This window comes from Sparus aurata, chromosome 3, assembly GCF_900880675.1.
Source record: "Sparus aurata chromosome 3, fSpaAur1.1, whole genome shotgun sequence".
In the NCBI taxonomy this organism is placed as follows: Eukaryota; Metazoa; Chordata; class Actinopteri; order Spariformes; family Sparidae; genus Sparus; species Sparus aurata.
This window is the reverse complement of record NC_044189.1, coordinates 20,296,977-20,319,837: the sequence shown is the minus strand read 5'-3', so window position 1 is coordinate 20,319,837 and position 22,861 is coordinate 20,296,977. Positions and strand designations below refer to the sequence as shown.

Here is a 22,861-nt window from a genome sequence, read left to right as displayed (position 1 = left end):
AAACTTGTATATACATAAAGACATGATATTGTACAAAATGTAATGGTGTGGCAGTGAAAAATATACATATATTTTTACAAATAATAAAAATGGGTATTAAAAAAAATACCCATATTTATTATTGTAAAAAAAAAAATCTATATGTCTATTTTTAAGGGGACAAAACACTGAAACTAAAAGATAAAAGCTGAAATTCTGAGGTAGAAAGTGAACATCAGCTCATAAACTAAGTGTACGTGAATAATTCAGGCAACACAAAAACATAAAAACATCACACAGATTCAGACAATCTCACCTCAATATGCAGAAACAACTGAATTATTCATTTTTTTGAGAAATAATGTACAATTAATGATTAAATAATTTTTTATGACATAATAACAACAAGGGACTGTGGCGCTAACACACACACACACACACACACACACACACACACGGTTATTTGCATTACGTCAGGGGAGGATTGTCCTTGTCGGCCACCGTATGATGTCGTGGCGTTTGCTGACGTGCCTGAACTTCGCACAGCTAGCCGACCGCTGTTAACTGTCATCGCCAGATATTTTAGTGTGACTGTGTTGTTTCACACGTAACGTTCAGTAACAGTGAGACCGTCAGAGCTGAAGATGAGGCGCGCTGGTTTGGGTGAGACAACACACGCGCTTCTTGATTCTACGATGCTACATTAGCTTGCTTTGCTAGTTAGCCGGCTAGCGTTAGCTGATGTTGTTGCTAGCTCGATGTGAATGAGCGCTTGTTGTTGTGTTCTCTCCAGGACACTCTGCGGGATTGAAATGGCTCATTAACGGTGTGTTTATCATTCTTGTCGTTTGATAAAGGTGAAGGAGGCACTGGAGGTTATGTGGCGAGCGGGTACAGTGTGTATGAAGAGGAAAATGAACATCTACAGGAAGGACTGAGGAGTAAAGTCACCGCCTTGAAGAGTGTAAGTAGCTGATGATGACATGTTCTCACACAGGTTTTAATATTGATGAATGCTGCCAGGCATGTTCGTCTCCTTTAAAATGATCTATACTTGTTTTAAATGTGTGTTTAGACAGCTAACTCATGTACAGCAGGTTCAGATACGTTTAACCAGCTGAAGACGTGATGTTTACATGTTGGTGTATGATATTAACATGTTTAAATGGTATTTACAGCTGTCCATAGACATCGGAACGGAAGTGAAGTACCAGAATAAAATGCTGGATGACATGGTGAGTTCACTGACCCTGGACAGATGTACTGAGTCAACCTATAGTGAACAATACAATGTACATAGAATGTATATGTGTATGTGTGAAGATGTGGTAGAAACGTGTATACAGAAAGACACATTAGTTGTAAAATATACACAAATGAAAATCTTCAGCGCAATTTAAATACACTATTGGATGTTCAAATCCGACTTTAGAAGCTGATCATATATGTGATTGATTTAGTGTTACAAATACATGTCATGGAGTACAATGATTACCTCTGAAATGTAGTGGAATAAAAGTATTAATTAAATCATCATTAATGTGTGTGGTTACGTTCAGCCACCGTCGAGTGTTACAGTGTGAGTGTTCTCTGCTCTGCCTGGACTTCACACTTTCCGTGCTTCTTTCACACTCCAGGACTCGGACTTTGACTCGACAGGCGGCCTGCTCGGTGCCACCATCGGCAGAGTGAAGCAGCTGTCCAGAGGCAGTCAGACTAAACTGTTGTGCTACATGCTGCTCTTCTGCTTGTTCGTCTTCTTTGTCCTCTACTGGTTCATCAAGCTGAGGTGATAGCAGGACCCTGTTGAGCTCCACATCTTCCTCCCTGATCTGTGCCACGCTGACGCATCTCACAACCACTCCAACATAATAATGCTGATGAGAGGCAGGGATGTCTCTCTGCTGCTGTGTTTCAGTTCGACAGGTGCCCATGTGTCTGAGCATTTCATAGAGTCATGAAAAGTCTCTTACTGATGTTATTTGAGGGAGCCGAGGGTCTGAGACTGTTTATGACAATGTGAAGAGAGAATCATGTGTTTCTGAAGTAGACACTGACACTGTGACATCAGGATTGAGAAGATGAGATGTAACATTAGACGTGTAGACTTCAGAAGATACTTCTGTCATTAACCTTAATCCAGTAGCAGGTACATTGTATGAGAAACAGTGATGAAATGTGTTGATGAGCCAAAGTGACCGAGATATAAAACGATACCTGGAATAAACTTCCTGCACGGAGGAATGAACAGAAACATTACAACATTTGTCCCCCACATAACAATTAATAACAGTGTTCTTCATTATTGTTTCAGCATCATTGTAAAAATGTTTTTTAATGTAAATAAACAAATTTTATGCTAAAAATTACCTCAGGTGTGTGTGTGTGTGTGTGTGTGCTGGAAACAGAAGAATCTCACTGAGTTTATGAATTTATTAAAGACACACAAAGTGTTTGCTGGATATTTATTAAACACAACAGTCATATTAATACAGTATTTATTCAGTCTCTTCTAAAAATATAGGTTGAATCTTTCAAGGATTATCAAAGTTTAAACTGAACTAATAACACATTAAATAACAACAAAATTAGGTTGTTGGATATTTACATTTGTTAAGTGGATAATAAGAGGGCGGAGCTTCATCGTGTGTTTGAGAACAGGAGAGTCTGAGTAAACACAATCAAAGGTTAAAATAATCAAACTTCCTCATTAATGACGAAAGTTCAAACATTTCAGAACTGCACTTAGGTGATCAGCACGTTATCAGCAGCGTTGATGACATCACTTCCTGGGCACTGTGTCCATGTACTTGGCGATGATTCCCAGCATGACCTCATCAGCCCCTCCACCAATCGACATTAACCTGGAATCCCTGTGGAGGCAAATAAAACCTGGTTTTTATTTCTGTATCGATCATCGTCAGCTTCTGAGTCACTGCAATAAACGCAGCAGCTGGTTTTTTCCTCCCGCTGAAGCCACGCAGGCTCGGCTGCAGTATTTACCCCGTCAGCAGATGTCAGCACAGTGTAGAAGAAATGCTGAGAGACTCTGAATCAACCAGAGTGTTACTCTTTCACACACTCGGTATACAGGTGAGGAGACTCACAGTCCAACACTGCACGGCAGGAGACGGAGCTTAGACTTGTTACTACTGGATCCCATTCTGTTTCAGTTCAACAGAACAGAATAAACTGATCCAGCATGATAACTGTGTTTGGCCTCAGCCAGGCCCATATCAACACACATCACAATAACAGAACAAAGACCTCAACATGTTACTCGCTCGTATGAAAATGGACTGTTGTTGGCCGACCACATTAACTGGGATAAAAGAACCTCTGCAGATCTTTTTCTTTGCCAGAGTCGTGGTCGTTTCTTCTGTCGTGTCATCAGTCTGAGTCTAACTTTGCAATTAAGGAGTTCTGTTTAATGTTCATGAATATACTGACCAGAGCTTAATGAAGCTCCTGCCAACTGGTGAGGTTTCTGTTCCCATGGAAACATTACACCCTCACATGGTGCACACAGTCGGTCGACTGGTGCTGTAATGGCACGGTTTGAAATCAATATTATAAAAAGTGCTTCATGTTGGGAAAACCAGATCACTAAACAAAACATTCTCAAAGCCAGAATCCAAAACAGTAGATTGACTGTAAGACACAACAGAATGTGACTGATTGTTCATCCTTTCTGACACATTCTCAGATGGTTAAATATTTAATGTGTTACCTCATCAACTTTTACATTTTTATAAATACAAGCTAATTCTGAATTCAAACAAGTTGGGATGGAAAGCTCCGGACACTGTCTGTTCCGAACGCTCCACAGGTAAACAGGTTGACTAGTGACAGGTGAGCGTATGGTGATTTGCTATGAATGATTTTACTACATGAGCAGTCTCACCTGTAGAATCTGCTGACCAGCACGTCGCTGGTGAAGCCCATCCCTCCCCAGTACTGCAGACAGCTGTCGCTCAGCTCCCTGGCGAGGCGGCCTCCCTTCAACTTCGCCATGGACGCCAGCTTGGTGACATCATTGCCTTTGATGTACAATGCTGCAGGAAGAGAGGAGGACAGATGTAGTGAGATGGAAGAGTGGACGAGCGACTGGCTCTGGATCAGGGTTTTTCCCCATTCAGACCTTTTCCCAGCATTTCACCTGATCAATGCCTCTATTGTAGGTAACCTCCAGAGGATCATGTGTGAGCGGCGTGATTCTTCCTGTGTTTGTGTGTGTGTGTGTGTGTGTGTGTGTGTGTGTGTTTACCTACCTGTGCCAAACAGATGCAAACACTTTGATCTATTCCTGGGCAAGCAAATGAGCCCTGAACTGCTACCAGCTAGATGAAATCATTCAAAGCTGCTAGAAACCGGAGCGGTTACAAACACAAGGAGGAACATTAGCAGACCTTGGCCGCCTGCCTGACAGATGCACCCAAACATTCACATCATAAACACTGCAGCACAAAGCACTTTTACTTTGGAAGAACTGGGTGTGTGCCAGTTCTTCAGGTAGCCAAGCCTGAACTTAGTTTGTGAACTCATGCCAGTACACACAGAAACAACAGTGGGCTGGTGGAAAAGGTCGTCTCTACTTATAAAAAGTTATTTGACGAGGAAAAATAGATTAACACAAATAACAATTTCAAACATGTAAGACTGAATTCCAGCCTCCTAAACGTGGAATGAAACTCGACTCAGTTTCAGGTAACTCACTTGTGAAAGTCTTCCGCGTTCCTTTAGCCTTTATCTGGTAGCAGTTAGGTAAGAGATCTGATGCTGAACGTATCACTTCCTATTAGTAAGACACCACAGCGCTCTCCAGCCTGCTCTGTGCCCTCTTTGTCTTCAAACCAACCTGCTGCATCACACGTGGACAAACTTTCCACTCGAGGCTAGTTTGGCATTAGCTTCATTCCCACAGAGCTGACTCAGCTCAGGCCTTTGTTACTCACTCTTTTCTCTAGTATTTAGTATCATGATGACAGCTGCATGAGGTAATTTGGTAAAGATTTCCTTCAATGCTGAAATAGCAAATCCAATTTACATATGCAATATCTGGAGGAGAAATAATGATCTACTGCATCTCGTGAAGAGAACTTGAATGTTGCAGATATTAACAGAGACTTTAAGATGCAGCCAACAATAACAAGCAAACGTTAATCTTAAATCCTGATGAGTGACCCACCTGTAGCACGGTAGAGGAGGGAGCGGAGCAGCTCCACCTCCGTCTGCAGCTCCGCCAGCCTGAAGTAGACCGCCTGGTGGTAGAGGACGGGCTGCTTGAAGATCTTCCTCTGCCGCGTGTACTGGATGGTCTCCTGGATGACGGTGTCCATCGTGGTCAAGACTGGAGGCGTTCAGACAGACAGAGTTGTGACCTCACTGCTACCACAGCTGGGTGCTGGTTAATGACAGCGTCTCTAATTAATGATATTATTCCCAGAAGTCAGTGCAGCTTTATTTCTACTGAGCAGTTTCTCAGAAGTTCCACCCAAGAAAATATTGACTCAGGCTTGTTGTTGAAAATAAAAAGCAAAGAGCTTCATTACAGAGGATTAATGGCTCGAGGATGACCTGAACTCCCCTCACTTTTTGGAAACCAAAATGATACCTAAATAATCACTGTAGAGGTTACAGCAAGACGTGTAGGAGGCAAATGAGACACGGGGCCAAACAGAAGTAAGAGTGAGAGTGAAGAATAAAGTGAAAACAAAACAAAACTGGGAAGAAGAGAGACTCACTGTTGGCCACTGCCCAGAGCCGCTCTTCCTGGAACTGAAGCATCTGATAGGTGAAGCCCATTCCTTCCTGGCCGATGAGGTTCTTACAGGGAACGCGAACGTCATCGAAGAACACTTCAGCTGTGTCTGATGACTTCATGCCAATTTTATCAATCTTACGTGCGATGTGGACTCCTACAGCGGGAAGGACACGGAGTCAACGTCATGCATCTTGGCAAAGGCGCTCTAATAATAACAAATCCTATTAATAGAACGGAAACAGAAATTCTGTAGAAGAGAGTTTTAGGATCAGGCAGTAAATCATACAACTGAACAAACACATCATTTTAAAATAGAGGATCGATTTCTTTGCCCTTGAATCCCAGAAGTGGAGTCAGTGTTTCCTACCTGGCAGGTTCATGGGCAGACAGATGAGAGATTTGTTCCTGTGCGGGGGCCCGTCGCTGGTGTTGGCGAGGAGACACATCCAGTCAGCCTGGGTACCGTTAGTGGTCCACATCTTTCCCCCGTTGATCACAAATTCATCCCCTTTCTGCACCGCCTTGGTAATGATACCTGAAGTGACATGTGGTGGAGAGTGTAACGGACGGAAAGAGAGGGAAATTTGGGAAGAAGAGTGTCAGGACAGAAGGTTAAATGAAAAGCTTCAATGCATGAACACTCAAAGAAATACAATTTTGGTCCTAAATCAAAAGACTTGAGTCTGAAGCTGGGCTATTAATCCAGTCAGGAGGAGTTGAACTGAGCCCCGTCTACACTCTGCTGCATTCAGCACGCCGCTGTTCTCTCCTGAGATCATATCGATGCCAAGCTGACTGAAGAACTGCTGTGTTTCTGGCTCCGATGGATTCAAAATGGCCCTTCAGGGGCTAAAAAGGAAATTAATCACAGCATGTAAACGACCAGAAGACGATGAAGGAGAGACGTACTGGAGACATCAGAGCCGGCGCCGACTTCACTGACACCGAGACACGCCACCTTGTCCCCCATGATGGAGGGAACGAGGAACTCCTTCTTTAGCTCAGCTGAGCCAAACCTACACACACACACACACACACACACACACACACACACACACACACACACACACACACACACACAACACACACACAAATTAAAATATATCAGTAACTTTTAACAGGCAGTGACTTTTGAACACACGGGGGAATAAAAGTCTTTCTCTACATCTAAAAGTTGTGGAGTTGTACAGTCGGAGCGGCACAGAGCTTTAAAACAACACCAGCCAGTTTGCGGCCATCACAGTTCCAGTGCAGCAGAGGAGGGAGTCTTCTCCTGGAGCTCCTGGTATCCCCCTTCATTTTCCCTCCTTCTCTTTTTTCTTTCCTGCTCTCTTAGTGCCTAGAACTCGTTGCAGGCTAGTGTACATCCCCCTAATTAAGCTCCTGAGACTCCAACTGTCTATTGCACTAAATTCTGTCTAGTGTCACCAGCAGCTGTTTCATGACAGGAGGATATCACACAGTAAGCTGAGGCCCTGTGTGACTGAGACCATTACCACACATATTAATACACACACACCCTCCAGGAAGTGTGACTGTGATGAAGGTTGTCTAACAAGCCGGGTTCTTTACTGTAAGTCTGAGACAACAACTGAGATACATTACGCCACAGTTTAGTGTAAATTAAAGGTGCAGTATGTAAAAACTGGCCTCCTGTCGGATGTCACTCCAAAAAATGGGAAACTTCACTCGATATATCTGCAGCAATATAAATGAATGTGTTTGAAATGAAGTTAAACCTGTTTCCTCCAATTCTGTTGATCATTGTTGTTCATTTTTGTATGTTTTAAAACAAAACTCTTCAGGTTTAATGTAAATATTCTGACTTGACTCACTGATCATAAACTGCAGTCGGATCAACATCAGTTATATAAAATATAATAATAATAATAATAATAATAATAATAATAAGTGTGGCTAAGATGATGTTAGCTTCTAATCCTCTGCCTCCAGGTTAGATTGCTGTGAATGGAAACAGGTGAGGAACACTTGTGGTAATGCAACAGTGAAATCAGTATGATATTGATTTGTACCAGTATAAAATTGATTTTTACTGTCACATTAAGAGCAAATCTCTTCCTGTTCATCAGCGTCTGAAATCAATGTCTGTGAAAGGCCAATGAGAATACACTTTAATGATGGCTGATGTGAAAAGAAAAACATTATATAGCAATTACTTTGAATAGTGTATGAATAGTGGGAATGATCCTTTTTCCATCAGGTTTTTCTCTCTTTGACTGAAAACTATTAAAATCTGGATGACGTGACTTTTGTTGTGTTCTGTAACAAACACACGTTTTCTTACTTCTGAAGAAAAGATCTACCATGCTTCTTTCAAACACGTGATACCTTTATCAGTTTTTGATAAACTCTTGATTAACTGAACTGAACTAACTAATATAAACATATGCTAAGCTAAGCTAACTAGGATGGGTAAAAAGAGGGGACAGACTTGGCTACAGAGTCGGACCAAACACTGAGGAGAACGCCTGAAATAAAGGTGTTTCCTCCACAGTTTGAACATGGTTTGATGTTAAAAACTTTCTTTTCATAAAACATTATAATTATGCACATGGTAAACAGAGTGACGGCTGTTGCCAGGGGCAGCAATACGAGCAACCTCTTCTCATCTCAGAATGATTCATGCTTCCCTGTAGCATGGATGTTTGAAAAGGTGCTCCAGCACTGATATGAGTGCTTCTAGTGGTGCTGTGAAGAGGGAAAACACAGAGCCGCTATTGTTGCCTGAGCCACTGAATGGTTGTTGTTGTACTGATAAGAAAAGGCAGCGGTGGAGGAAGATTTGTGACCCTGGCACAGCGTTCATTTACACAAAGCCACGCCACCAACACAAACTGTGGGGGGGTAGATTTCAGGGGAAGAGTGAAAACACTGGATTTGGTGATTCTGCTACTAAGTTCCAAACGTTTCACCTCGGATGAAAACCAGCAGATTGCTTCTTTGCTCATGAACCGTAAAGTAGTGTGTGTGGGGTTTCACCTGGCCAGTGCAGGAGTAGCCATGTCCGTCTGGACACCGATGGCCATGGGAACGCCTCCGCAGCGGATGTTGCCCAGCTCCTCTGACACCGCCACGTTGTAGCTGAAGTCGAGACCCAAGCCTCCATATTCTGCATGAGACAAACACAAACCACTGTAACTACTGCACACACTCTCAGGATGACAGCTCACTTAACATCGTGTAGATTCTTGTGGGAAAATGACTCTTTTCCTTCTTTGGATGAATATTCACCATCGCCACATTAGTCACCTTAAACCAGCCAGGAACCCACTTTCCCGTCCTCCCTTCCATCTCTGTTATCTCTGTGATAAAATCTCTGCCTGGCGTGTTTCTGCACACATACATACACACAGTGCACACATACATAATATCCTGAACTGGGCCTTTGACTGGTGCATGCACTCAAATTAATTACAGGGTGTTATCATTAACTGTGCCATCTGTAATTATGTGTAAAAAGCCCTGCTGGGAGATCAGTGGCACGCTGCAGATGAGGGTCACTGTCATCTGAGCGTCGTCTCATGTGTTCTGCTCAGCGAATAAATCTTGATTTTAATCTTTTAAACAACCCATTCACTGAGAAATTTAAAAAATAGGGTTCTATTTCTTCCATTGTGTCAGTGGAGACATTCGCAGAGACCTCAGGTCCTTAATGGAGTGGAACGGCTGCATTACCACATTTAAATCATCACTTATAGAGCCCTCTCTTTACGTTCCCTTTCTTTTGCCTTTCATCATCTGTTGCAGAATCTATTATGAAAAGAACAGTCTGGTTTTTATACAATATACTTTGAGCTAAAGGACAATTTCCTGCGTGCTACGCATGGAATAAGATAACTAATGTTCTCGCTCTCATTCTGCATTTTCTCCAGTCGTTTGCTGCCAACATGCACACATCCAAATCCTTTCAAGAAGAAACAATATGATCATGAAACCATTTGCAGATGACATCAACATCTCGTCATCTGGTGCAGCAAACGTTTCTCGACAGCAGTTAATGTCGGATAGATTACAGTAATAATGTCCAGTCAGCCACAACTAACCAGACTGAGTATTGATGAAACGCTCTGTGCAGTTTTCCAATGACTAAAACACAGCTCGCCAGCCGCTGCATGGTGGATGCTAACAGTGACCGACAAGGAATAATTGCCAGTGAATTCATCTCATGGAAGCCTCCAACTCCAGCAAAGTGCTTTAGTATCACCTGTCAGACAAGTTGCAGAATAATGGAAAGCTCTGCCTGGCAGGCTGTCAGAGAGAGACGGGGAATGAAAAGACAGAGAGAAAAAATAAATGGGGACAGAGAAAGAGGGAGATGTAGTGGGACAAGCAAACAAGGGAGCAGGGGAGAGAAACAAAACAGAGGAAACAGGTGCAGCTGTGCAGCGATAAGTCTCCCAGCCCTGGAAACCCTGCGGTGGATAATGTGGACGAGGGGAAGCATCGAGGTTTATCCCGCTTTAAGCAAAACAGCAGGCCGTCTGGTTGAACAAGCAAGCAGAAGAAAAACAAACACAACTCTGTCACAAATGTCAATCTTATGTGCATATGTTTCTTGTGAGCGCCAGATGTTCCTCAGCGTAGGTCCTCGTCTGATGGAGCTCCATATGAAACACATGTTGGATGATTAAGACGGAGAAAATTTAAAGGCGCAGCGCGAAGAATGGAGCAGCAACGTCTCTGAATCTCTCTGTATTGAATATACACGAGGGACCTGATGACAGAACCATGACATGCACTATTATTCAAGTCTTGTATACATTCATCACCATTACGGCATGAAGGGCTATAAAATCTGAGACGTCACTGTGTTAGTAATGTTTCTGAGCAGACTATCCACTGTAACACATTTATCACAGCGTTACTAAAGGAGAAAGAGTGAGAAAGAACACACAAGTCCCTCCGAGAGGTTTCAAAGGAAAACCGTGCTAGCTGCCAGCTTCTATCTGGCGAGCAGGACACAGGAGTCCACCGCCGTGGCATGAAGTTCAGATATCTTCCTCTCACAGCAGAGGAAAACATGCCCGCAGCCAAGGGTCATCCCTGTCCTCTCCCCTAACACGCCCGCCCTGTGAAAACTTCCTGTTCTCATGTTTTCAGCGGTTATAATGTCTTTTCTCGTGCATGGAAACAGAGTGGCCAGACGAGTGTGGAGTGTTCCTGTCAGTGGATTAAATGAAGGGATGTGCTGCATGGCACAAACAGACGTAAACAGAGACATTAACTTTACTGCCAGTTACGGACATTTGACCATGTAGAGTTCAAACCCCGTCATCAATCTGTCAAGAACATTTCCAGTTCTCTGTGTGCCGGATTATAAGTCATCGCTGCTCATCGTGGAGGAGAACTTTCATTCAATCCTAGAAACAGGAAATGATAAAGCTCTGATTCTGATGTTTGAGTTCACCGTTCGCACTGATCTGTTTTATTCACTCATTCATTCTTTTCACTTTTCTAGGGACAGTTTTTATTTCTTTTTTGATATTGATGGCAGAGTGCAGAGTGGCACAATATGGTTAAAAAAAATCATAATGCAATTATTTTGACAGACATTATGATTGTGATGTGACTCACATCAGTGGGAATGGTTCATTTTTACTATAAAATGTTGTTTTGTGGTTTGTACCAAACTTTTCTTACATCTGGAGAACAGGACTTGTCGACCGGGCCTCTCTGCAACACACAGTCCTTTATTATCTTGTGATTTGTTACAGAATGTACCTTTATGCAGCTACTGTCTTCACACCTGAACTACAAGATGAGCGGCCCTTAAGATTTGTTTTACATTGTGACTTATACAACAGGACACTGTTAAATATTAAGACAATAAAACCAGAACCAAGCCAGAACAAATCATTTAGTGTTATCCTGAGATGTTCAGAGTGTAATCTGTTCAGTTAGTAACTATAAACTCAGATGGTTTACTTGTTCTCCATGCAACCCTTCCAGACCTCTCCAGAGTCGAGCATCTGGAACTTTAAATAAAACATATTGGTGAGTTGTAATCTGACTTCTCTCAGACCACCAGATGAAACATTTCTCCACTGAACAGACGTATTAATCCCTTTTCCCATTCCTGTAATCTGAGCCTTTAAGTCAATTAACTGAAGAATTCTTTGAGAGTCCGCTTCATTAGTCAGCACTTCAGCAGAGGGACATGTGCTCACTCACTTATCTGAAGACACAATATGGCGGCAACAAGAAAATATTAAGTCAAACGCAGCTGAAATTCCAAAGTAGCAGTTGTTTTTGAATATAATGTTTGTCTGAAAGATTCTTTACATTTCAAATCCTGAAGACTAGAATTATAAACAGTACATTATACTTTCGGTGCATGATGTCAATTTAAATTACAAATTGAAACATGTCACATGAACAGCTGTTTGTGAACGACAGGGTCTAATTAACCCACTAACACTGTTTTACTAACAGTACGTCTGCAGCTGGTCACTTGGTGTTTATGGTATCACCAGCTGATAATACAGTGTGTCTCCGCCTCTCTAATCCGGTCAACTAATGCCTCAGGCTTGTGTACTCAGCACTCCTTAATTCCCTCCTCCTCCCTCTTCTCTGACCTACAGACTTGTAGTGCAGTCTGTGTCACAGTGCTCAGTGTCCAACAGTGTTCACTGATTTATTCTCTTCGGCACCAGAACAGCAGCTTCAGCTGTGAGAAGTTACAATTAGTCTATTACTGTGGGAATAACTATGAAACTAAACATCTCTGCTGACTGTCTGACTGTCAAACATGTCCAACAAATATTCAGAACAAAGCATAAATCACAAACACAACTGTTCCTGTAGTCTGGTTCTGCACAGAGCCCGTCCCGCCTCCTCCCCTGCTCCAGCAGTGACACAGCTGGGTACACATCTGGAAGTGGGCTCTACTGTAGCAGACAGCTGTTGTGGGATGTTGCTGTGACACTCACCCATCAAGACGGTGGAGACACTCCTAAAGCAGACCAGCTGTAATGTGTGGCTGTCTGACAGAAGAAAGAAATGTATAGAAAGTGGATTCAGCTGCGAGACGAGACGAGCCAACTGCTGCCAGAGGAGGAGATCAAACTGTGCACAGCGCAGAATCCCTCCAACCCATCTCTTAGTTCAGCGTGACCCATATTCATGTGTATTCTAGATTTTCAATGTAATATATATGCTGTGAGGAGGCCTTTTCAACTCATAGATATGTTACTGATTTATTAAGGGAGTCTTTGCAATGGCAACAGAAACAGCACGTCTCAAAAACATCCATCCTGCAGGCCGAGGCACAGAACAATCACTGATCGCCTCATCTGTCGGATTACTGACTCATATCCCAAGAAAAATGGTGGACTCCAGTCCGTGCCAGGACATGACTTAAAAACACCAGAGCAACTTTAAGGTCATGCATATACAGCATATTCTGCAAACACGTGCTAACGTGCTTTGAGCTGATAGCAGTTTTTTAACGCTCATGCACATTTAATGCATCCAGGATTTTAGAGTTTTGCTCACAGACATGTCTCAACATAGTTATGTATTAACTTATTCAAATTAACTTGTTAACCTCCTCTGTGAGACTCAATCAGGCGAAACGGCTCTTGTTTCCAGCTGCAGGAAGGTTGCACTGAGCCTGGCACCTCCATGTGATGGTTATTATCGTTTCCCCACAGGCTTATTATCTCCTCCGATTCTTTCACAAAAAACAAACCTCCTCCAAAATAAAAAAGGCTTCTGGGTTTTTAACTCAAACACACTCTGCTCCAGATAAAGCTCAAAAGCCCCTCAGATTAATTAAACTCTCAATATAAGTTGGAGTTGTCTCTGACTTAAAAAAAAAGATCCTAAATTCCTTTTCAGAGTCGCAGGAGATGAAACCTGTCCAAGCATGCACTGCCAGTTAATTACACATCTTAGAAAGATACAGGCTGAGAAACAAACACCAACGATCACTCCTGTGGGGAAGTTTCAGGCCAAACTCCACAACGATGGGACTGGAGACCTGGAGACTGTTTTTGTAAGGTGCTAATCATCAAGCCCATGAAAATACACGTTGTACTTTCTGGTTTGCCAAGACTAATCTGTCAGGTCAGTAATCTATCACTCTTACCAACTGGTTTGTTGACTCCCAGGAAGCCAGCACTTCCTAAGATCTTGAAGATTTTATGGGCTGGAAACGTCCCTTCTGCTTCCCACTGATCCACATGGGGGTTGATCTCCTGGTCGATGATCTGCAGCAGCATCAGAGGAGAAGCACGTTAACGTGTTGTTTAACAGTGTACATGAAATAATCTTCAACATTTTCTCTTGTGAATGTTTAACTTATCGTATGTCTGCACAGACTGTCAATATAAACAGACTGCCTTGCTATTCTACCCCCTGTTTAATAAGTAATAGCTAAAGGATAAATATATACAACAGCGGCGGGAAAAAAACCCTTCCAATGATTTTATTACGTGTATATAATATATACAATATAATACCCGGTTTCCTGCTGTGAGGTGCACATCTATACTTAAGTCTATGTAATCTATCCCTCGCAGACAGCAAGATAAGGTGTTATATATCAATGAATAGAAAGCAGGCTGGAAAGATGTAGCACATGAATACAGTGACATCATCCACACCTTTCACTATGTGTACATGTTATCAGTCCCATACTGATAACCACACTTGGCTCGTCACATACAATAAGACAGCTGCTGGCTTATGAAACAATGACGGTGGTTTGGAGCAGACAAACTGTGCTGAAAAACAAGTCTGTAGCAGAACTGGTCACACAGAGAGGTTTAGTTGTCCAAATGCAACTTGCAGTGCAAACTGCACTGAGGGTTTAGGGTTTTGCGGGATGATACTGATACTTTTATGAAGCTGTTGGTAGCAATTATTGTGCTGATATTCGGCATCTTTGCAGTCGAGCATTCGAATGCCAACATTTTAATGACTCTGTTTCCTCCACCGTTTTATTCTTGGCACGGCAGAAAAACCTCTGAAGTAACATTTAGAACAGCATGTGAAAATAAATTCGGCACTGAAACCCATAATGACATTCTTTCTGTGTTAGCAGCCGATCCATCTATTCAGCCACAAAGCCCGGGATATACAACTGCCTCAACATGAAGGATGACTATATTATATGTTTTACCAGTGGAACCAAAAAGTTGTGGTTATGATTATGGAACAACTTTCACTATATGTGCGGTGGGTGACGCTGAAGGTACAATATGCAGGATTTTCCTAATAAACAACTATAACCTTGAACAGAAATAATCCTTTTAATTATAACGTGTGAAGTTGTCACTGGGAGTGTTTCCTGTGTCTTCATCTGCAGATAAACTGCTCGACAAACTACACGCAGCTGCAAACGAACCCAAAGCGCTGCTGTGGACAGAACCTCACAACCTGTATTTTCATTTTTTGTAATTGTGTTGCTGTGTTCAGAACTTCCTCCACCTTTCAATGGTGTGTTCACATACACCAACAATAAGGTTGTAAAGATTCACCAACATGAATCAGATTCCATAAAGCTGTGAGTGTGTCGATATGCTGGTAGTAGCGCGACAAAACCTGGCGAGAGCGGAGTCAAAAGTGCTGCTTAATCGCAACAACGAAGAGCTTTGACGTAAGAAGAGGCGACGTGACGTAACAACAGTCGGCCGTTGTCTTAGCTGCTTCTCTGATGTCAGTTTGGTGTGTAGGGAGTGAGGAACACACCCAGAAACCAGTTCATCAGGTAAAGTATGACTGTAACAGCCTGATAAAACATCTGACTTTAATTACAGGCTCATATAAGACATCTACCAGCTTCATGCCCATTTCGACCAACACCAAATAAAAATACTGAATTCATAAGGATGGGACAAATGTGTTCTTGTAATCTCGTCACAGAATCTTACGTAACATCCTTCAACAGTAAGAGTAGCTTTTGTATTGTCTCTCAAATCCACACTAAGAGACACTGTGTTTCATCAGGATACATCACCAGCCTGGTTTTGTGAGTCATGGCCAAAATGTCTGCGGGGAATGAAGGGTGGGTTGCAACCTGGATTTTCAATTGACTTTTGAACGAGTGAATTTCGGTGCCGTGACTCATCTGGAGCACCTGGAAATGGTCCACAGCTGCAGAAGCACTTACAAAGGACCCATCGACTCAGACGCTCATATGGTGCTATTTTTTTGCGGGAACTCAAGCTGCTACAGACCGATACAGTTCATGTGGTATGTGTTGTCAATTGTTTGGTAAGAATTCGACCTCACACAGCAGCCGGCTGTGCCGACAGGAAGCTCCAGTTCACAGGACATCTACAACATTTCTGCAAAATAATGTCAGTATTAAGTGCTGCTTCTGCCATTTCAAGCAAATCAATTAACAAATAAATATATAAAATAAACATTTATGTGGTGTGACTGGCCTGTTTCTTGACGTTTTTCGTTCACATTAAAACGCTCCCCAATAAATCGATCTGCAGCCAAATCATGACGAGCCATTACTGGTGTTCTATTGGTGCTTAATGTATAAACATTTTAATGGACCATAGTGACAATATGATACGCAAATGTGTTTCTCTTCTCAGAACAATATGCTCTGTGGTGGGTAAAGCCAATGAAAAGTAATGATGACAACGAAAGAGATATTTATAGGAAGTAAGGATCATCAAATCCAAGCCTCAGCCAACGAACAGAGGAGAATGAGCGAATGTGTAATAATGTGGATTGTGAAAATTAAATCCCATTTGATTATTCTTGCTCGTAGCTTTTGTTACATGTCTGCTGGAGAGAGATCAGCAGCAGCAACAGGCTGAGCGGGGCCGGGGCTCCACCATTCAAACTGAAATAACAAAGTACTGAAGAAGAATTCACAGGTTTTTTCCAGGATTGCAAAAGTGATGCACACTCATTTTCTGCTTCCAAAGCACACAAATCCGAACCAGTCAACCACTCAACCTGCCAAGAAAAACGCAGAGGCCGAGGAACATCTGCATTCAAGGCAAACAAGAACATGGACATCATGTTTTTCCTGCTCAAAACACAAAGCAGACACGACTTTCAGCAGATATCTGGGGCACATGCCCGGACCAGATTCTGTGAAAATCAGCCAGACTTACAGTGTTTAAAATCAAACACAAGAACAGGCAGTAAAAATAGGCAGTCACAGCACTCGCCCCCTTTAACCTGCATAAACTTATCCATGTGCAAAGTTCAAATCCTGAGGAGGGAAAGGGAGGGACGCAAAGCCCATCAGGGAGCAGCGAGCCTACATTTCTTCACAAAGGTTACTGTGGACTAACTCTGCTGCATACCAGAACTATTTCACATCATCCACAGGGTCAAGAGCAATGAATTTAAAAGGTCTTTCAAAATGTCCAGTCTGTCCTGGGTGTCCAGGGGAAAATCACAGACAGGCCGGAATCCTACAGACTGACGAGCTCCTCTGAACCTGAACAACTGTGTTCATCTGGCTTCACTTTCACCAGGTTACTCAAGATATCAGCACATGTCACCTGGAGTCAGGACAATAACAACATATATTTCAATCAGATAAATATGAGACAATTAACTATAACACAATATAAATTAACATCATCCTGCTACAGCTGCAGCTACAATTAAAAGTCATGTTTATCATCCAGTCATCTGCAGATTATTTTAATGAATTCATCAGTTAGTCTGGAAAAGATAAAAACAGAAACAAATTAAAAACAGTTTCCCACATAGCTTCTCTAAATCTACTCATACATACCTGGACACTCTTCTTTGTGCAATAACTTGATCCACCACTTAAGTGCAATAATTTAATTTAATTGAACTTCTAATTTCTGCTAATGTCATTTATCCACTGTATAAAAACACAATGCCATATAGTCCATATTTTATCCTTATTTATCTATATTTATCCTCTCTACAGTTCTCTACAGTTACATTTATCTTATTTGATTTAGTTTTCCGTGAATTCTATTTTATTTACTTTTATTCTTATCTCTACTTTATATATTATATATTTATATATAGCTAAGAGTTTATTGTTTACTGTTTAATCTAAGAGTTTATCGTTTATCTTATACTGTCTAAGAGTTTATTGTCTATTTACACTGTATTTTTATACCTCTCTATTTTCTACTTGTAAGCTGCTGGAAATTCAATTTCCTTGCAGGAGTCACCCCAAAAGGATCGATAAAGAGAAGTCTAAGTCTAAATTGCTTCTTTCGACCGTCTAACACTCCGAAGTCCAAAGATTCCTTTTAGTCTCACAAAGGACGAAGAAACGCAGCAAATCCTCACATTCATCACAACAAACACACAAACAAACACAAACAGCTGCAGAGTTATTTTCTTTCCATCAACTCAGTGATTAATCACCTAATCGTCACAGCTCTAATAACAGCAGCACATAAACTGTGATACTTAATCATAAACACAGATTGTCGAGATCATTTGAGGTCCGACATTCAGAGGTGGTCCGGCACACACACACATGTGTGTCCCGGGCCACACATGTGTCCCGGCACACACACATGTGTCCCGGGCAACACACGTGTCCCGGGCCACACTGAAGGACGCCTCGTCACATGACTTCCTCTGAACAACAAGGAGAATCCACAACAACAGGCTGAATGGATTATACACTGTCTGATTTCCAAATGCTTCACTTGAACACAAATTACATTTGTGGGCTCTCAATGTTAGCAGCAGATGTTTGTGATGCTTGTGTTTGTTACAAATAAGCATTGAACGAGTAACCACAACCTCCTCAGACTCCCTGACAAAGCACACCATTCTGAGAAAAACGCAGCAAACTTTACAAAACAGCTAAAGCAAATCGTACATCATCGGTGCCTTCTTCCAGATCTGACATTTAACACAAAACATTAAGATGTTTCCTTGTAAAAAGTGTCAGTCTGTCAAGGCGTTGTGGTCAACAACACTGTGTTGATGGTAACTTGCTCAGCTCTTAGAGCTGTGTCAGGAGAAACTGCTCTAAATGATCTGGGCCTTCTTGTTTAATCGGCAAACATTTCACATGAGGATATTTCTGTCTTTGTGTAAACATAACTGCATCGGGTTGTTCGGGTTGAGCTCCGCTAATGTCGCTGTGCAGAACGGGCTTCAGTCAAGTGGAAAAGTTGTACCAAAGACCATTACTCAGTTGATTCAATCACCAACCAATTTCACAGGATGTAAATATAAAACGTCTAAGATACTCATAGTGCAAAACTGCCAACAATGGCTTTGTAATGTTGCGGGAAGTCCCCACGTCTTGAACTATGGGAGGCTGCACATGAGGAAGCTCTTCCTAGAAGTGTTAGGGAAATCTCTTTTGCCTTCGCGTCCTCATTCATGACCTTCCAGCTGACACACCAGCCTTGGACTGTTTAAGGGTTAGTACATGTGGGAGACTCTGGAATTCTGACTAATTCTGCACATGGGAAGTTGTCTGTCTCAACTACAAATGAGCAGCACACACACTGTAACACACACACACACACACACACACACACAGCCAGACTGACAACAGGCCAACACGGTCCTACGCCCTCCCACCTACTAACAGAGGATAGTAGTGGAAACATTGGCACTATTTAGCAGTGTGTGACCTTCAACAGGCACTCAGGGATTTCCTATAACCCCATTTGTATACCATCTATAAACACACACTATCCTACAGTGAATTCTTTAAATAAACCGCACTGCCTCAAGTTCCCCTTCCTGCACTGCCAACATATTGTTCTGCATTTCCTTTTCGCATTTTCATCCTTCCCATAATTCCCAGTACTGGTTTATTTTCAACCTTCTGGCATCCTTTTGAAGGTTTAGTCACACAACAAGCTTCCTTCTATTTACCGCAACATCTTTGCTGTCTGCCTTAAATTAGGCACTTGTTGTTATATTTGCAACCTCTGTCTCCACTGTCTGTCTAGTAATATTCATCCAGAATGAGTCAGGCTAATTACTAATGCGCACTTTGATTTTTTAATGTATTTTCTGTAGCAGCCATAATTTGCAGCTGCAGATATTTAGCTTTTCAAAAATAAAAGCTCTGCATGTCTGAAATCACTTACTGCAGCAGAGTTACAGCGCTGAATGGAGCTTTTGAATGAGCCTCAACGGGCCGTGGGTTTTCAAGTTAATGCTAATGTTCGTACCCCATTCCTTACATTCATTAAAGCTGTAATACAATAACAAGTTCATTTCTATAGCGCCTTTCAAGAGCAGACGTCACCAAGTGCATCACAAAAAAGCTGATTAGAGACACTGGAAAAGTCATTAGAAGCCAGCTAAAAAGAAAAAGCATAAGAAAAATATGACGAAACAAATTTGGTAAAAGTAAGTCTGAACAAATAAAATCTACATCCGCTCGAGCAAAAAGAAAACAGTCGGAGTCTCCATACTTCTTCTCTTCAAGACTTTTCAGACAAAACATTCAAATCAAACAACCAATTTATGATTATCACATCACAGCTAGCGATGTAACGTTCAGGTTTCTTTACCCCGATCCCGATCCGAGTCCTTTAAAGTGAAACTCTCACCAAAAAGCAACCAAGGCTTAATTTGTGATTGAATATGAGTCAAACCTTCATGTAAAAGCATAATTACGACGAAAGAGGCACTTTTAAGATTTACCGTAGATTCGTTTTCGGGCAAGCTAATTTTCAATGGGAGTGCTACGGGCACTCTGATGTTAGCATCAAAATCTCTCTGTTTAAAACAGTAAGAAGTCTCGACACAACATGAAACTTTGCTGGTAGTATCACCAGGGTCTCTACACATGAACACGAGCATTGAGAACATTGTTTGTGTACACAGAGTTTACTAAAAAGAAGGTTTTTGAACAACTCATCGTTGGAGCTGGATCTCCGGCGTGCCGCCGTCATGGCAGACAGAAAGTGTCGATCCCTGAGTGCGACCTAACAGGCAGAGAGTAATGGTGGACCTCCTGCCTGTTAGGTCGCACTCAGGGATCGACACTTTCTGTCTGCCATGACGGCGGCGTGCTGGACGTGCCACTGCTAACGTGAGTTGTCCAGAAACCTTCTTTCCAGCTGCATTAAGAAACATTTTACCTGTGTCCAAGCTGTTCCTTAATAGGTTTTTATTTCATGTTGTTGAAACAAAGTCTATACTTTCATACGGCTCTTTCTTATTCTGAATATGATATATTCCAACATTGACCTCCACCTTCCTGGTGTTAGCAGGTGAGTGTGTGACGCTGCACTGTGACAGCAGACGCTCGTTACAGCAGCTGAAGTGTGAGAGACGCAGCCCACGCTTGGTGCCTCCATATCATCCACTGCTTTTACATATTCCTTACGTTGTCACGTTAAATGACGTGGACAAATGTGATGTAATGCAGAGATGGTAGGACAAACCAGGGATTCAGAAACTCCTGGTGACAAAGAAAACCCTGATCCTGTACCACAGAGATGAGCTGGTTATCCAGAGAGATTCATTTAATGACATTCTCTGTAATATTTATCATTAAACGGTCGTATTGCAGATGTTACATATCTGACTGCTTTCTAACTTAAGTTATTTCCACTCTGCAGTCATTTGATCCACAGGTTTGCAGAGTAACGTTATTCGTGTCTGAGTTCTGCTTGAAATTGTGCTCTGCATCAAAAAGAAAATCGGGCTTGGGTCCACGTTCAAAATTGCAGATCCCTGATCAGTGTTAAAATGCCCATATCAGGGCATCATCACTACTCACAGCATTTAAGGGTTTTGAGATGCAGATTCATAGAAAATGTACTTTGCAAATTCTGCACAAAAAAAATGGGACTCACTGTCAACTATTCCCAAAACACACAATCTGTTTTCCTCCTGGATATTTGTGAGGCTGCCAAAATCAGTGGCCAGAGGGAGAACACCAGCTCTCAAGAGTGAAAATAAACATCTCTGTGGTTTGAATAATATGATTCAGTGCCAAATATCTGTTTAATGCAAACCAACATTGTATGTGATTTGGCTAAAATACAAATAGTCGCCCTGCTGTCTTCACAGACAGACTCATCTGGATATCATGGCCCCCTCAGTCGTTCTATCTATTTACACACTCTCACACAAAACAACCAATTAGCAAATCCTCTGAAATTAGAAACTCGTGTTACCTTAAATCGAAAGAGACCGAGTTCCACAGGAGGTCAGTGACAACACACACACTGGCTCTGGAGAGGGCCTTTCATGCTTTTAGCTGCTGTTCAGTTGGTTTCAATCTGTCCATCACCGCTAGATGCCACTAAATCCTACACACTGGAGCTTTAATATGAAGCTGAATGTATATACAGTAACGGTGCAGGTAGCTGATACTTGATTTTTGGGGCTGGTGCCAAGACAATATTAGAAAGTGAAAAAGTCTGATATCATCATGCAAATCAATATATTAACACACATTTTTGTGTTCACACTCTAATGACAGCGATACGTGACGGAGGAAGGACATTTTACAGTGTAACAATAAACTCTAATATCTCAAATGAGACCAGCACACTGAAATATAAACTATATAATTATAAACTATACTAAGAGCCTTTTTCTGCATCTTGATGCATAAAGAAATCAGCACATTGAGCCAATACAAACACAAGTGTGGCAATGAGATGATTCCAGCCGCCAGATAAACTGGTCGGGCTCAGGATGTTCAAACACAATGTTTCCTCATTACAGCTTCTGAATACATGTTTCAGAAACATAACTTACTGTGTGCATCCAGGCCTGTCAGCCACACAATACACACCAGAGGTTAAAAGTCTGAGCTAGCAAATCTAAGCGGTACTGTCGATAATCTCAGTCCAAGAGGGGAGATGGTGCCCAGGTTGTCAGCAGGGGGGCTGACATGGAGGAGGTGCAGTGTATGATGGGAGATGTAGGATCATGACAACATAAGGAGGAGGCTGATGTGAAACCACTGCAGCCTCTCTGTCCTCATCGTCCCCGAGCCTCCAGCAGCAGAACACAGTGGATCACTGGAGGATCACTGGAGGATCACTGGAGGAGACAGGTGTATCTTCAACCTGAAGCTGCTGGATTGTTTCTGCAAACAGGAGCACTGCTACATAACAAGCTAGCACCGTGACCTCTCACCTAGTGGTGCTGAATGCTCTGCTAACCTGCCTCTCCGCTGCT

The 22,861-nt window shown here is 42.2% G+C and overlaps 2 protein-coding genes across 2 annotated transcripts in view; one reads left to right on the top strand and one right to left on the bottom strand.

Moving 5' to 3' along the window:
* Positions 1 to 446: 446 nt before the first annotated feature.
* On the top strand, positions 447 to 2,348 carry bet1 (Bet1 golgi vesicular membrane trafficking protein). The gene is made up of 4 exons (XM_030411212.1): positions 447 to 642; positions 837 to 943; positions 1,158 to 1,214; positions 1,617 to 2,348. Exons 1-4 carry the CDS (start codon positions 624 to 626, stop codon positions 1,770 to 1,772), a joined length of 339 nt encoding a protein of 112 aa, XP_030267072.1. The 5' UTR covers positions 447 to 623; the 3' UTR covers positions 1,773 to 2,348.
* Positions 2,349 to 2,429: 81 nt separating this feature from the next.
* LOC115578311 (probable acyl-CoA dehydrogenase 6) overlaps positions 2,430 to 22,861 on the bottom strand; it is a 20,796-nt gene continuing 364 nt past the window's right edge. Inside the window, exons 2-9 of the mRNA XM_030411209.1 lie at positions 13,854 to 13,974; positions 8,744 to 8,873; positions 6,653 to 6,759; positions 6,111 to 6,278; positions 5,724 to 5,897; positions 5,168 to 5,329; positions 3,884 to 4,034; positions 2,430 to 2,852 (exon numbers count right to left, since the gene is read on the bottom strand). Coding sequence (XP_030267069.1) covers positions 2,762 to 2,852; positions 3,884 to 4,034; positions 5,168 to 5,329; positions 5,724 to 5,897; positions 6,111 to 6,278; positions 6,653 to 6,759; positions 8,744 to 8,873; positions 13,854 to 13,974 — 1,104 coding nt within the window. The 3' untranslated portion in view covers positions 2,430 to 2,761. The remainder of the gene's footprint in view (positions 2,853 to 3,883; positions 4,035 to 5,167; positions 5,330 to 5,723; positions 5,898 to 6,110; positions 6,279 to 6,652; positions 6,760 to 8,743; positions 8,874 to 13,853; positions 13,975 to 22,861) is intronic.

Coding starts and splice junctions, on each gene's coding strand:
- bet1 (XM_030411212.1), top strand. Junction 944..1,157: donor AAGTCACCGCCTTGAAGAGT/GTAAGTAGCTGA, acceptor TGGTATTTACAG/CTGTCCATAGACATCGGAAC. Junction 1,215..1,616: donor ATAAAATGCTGGATGACATG/GTGAGTTCACTG, acceptor TTCACACTCCAG/GACTCGGACTTTGACTCGAC.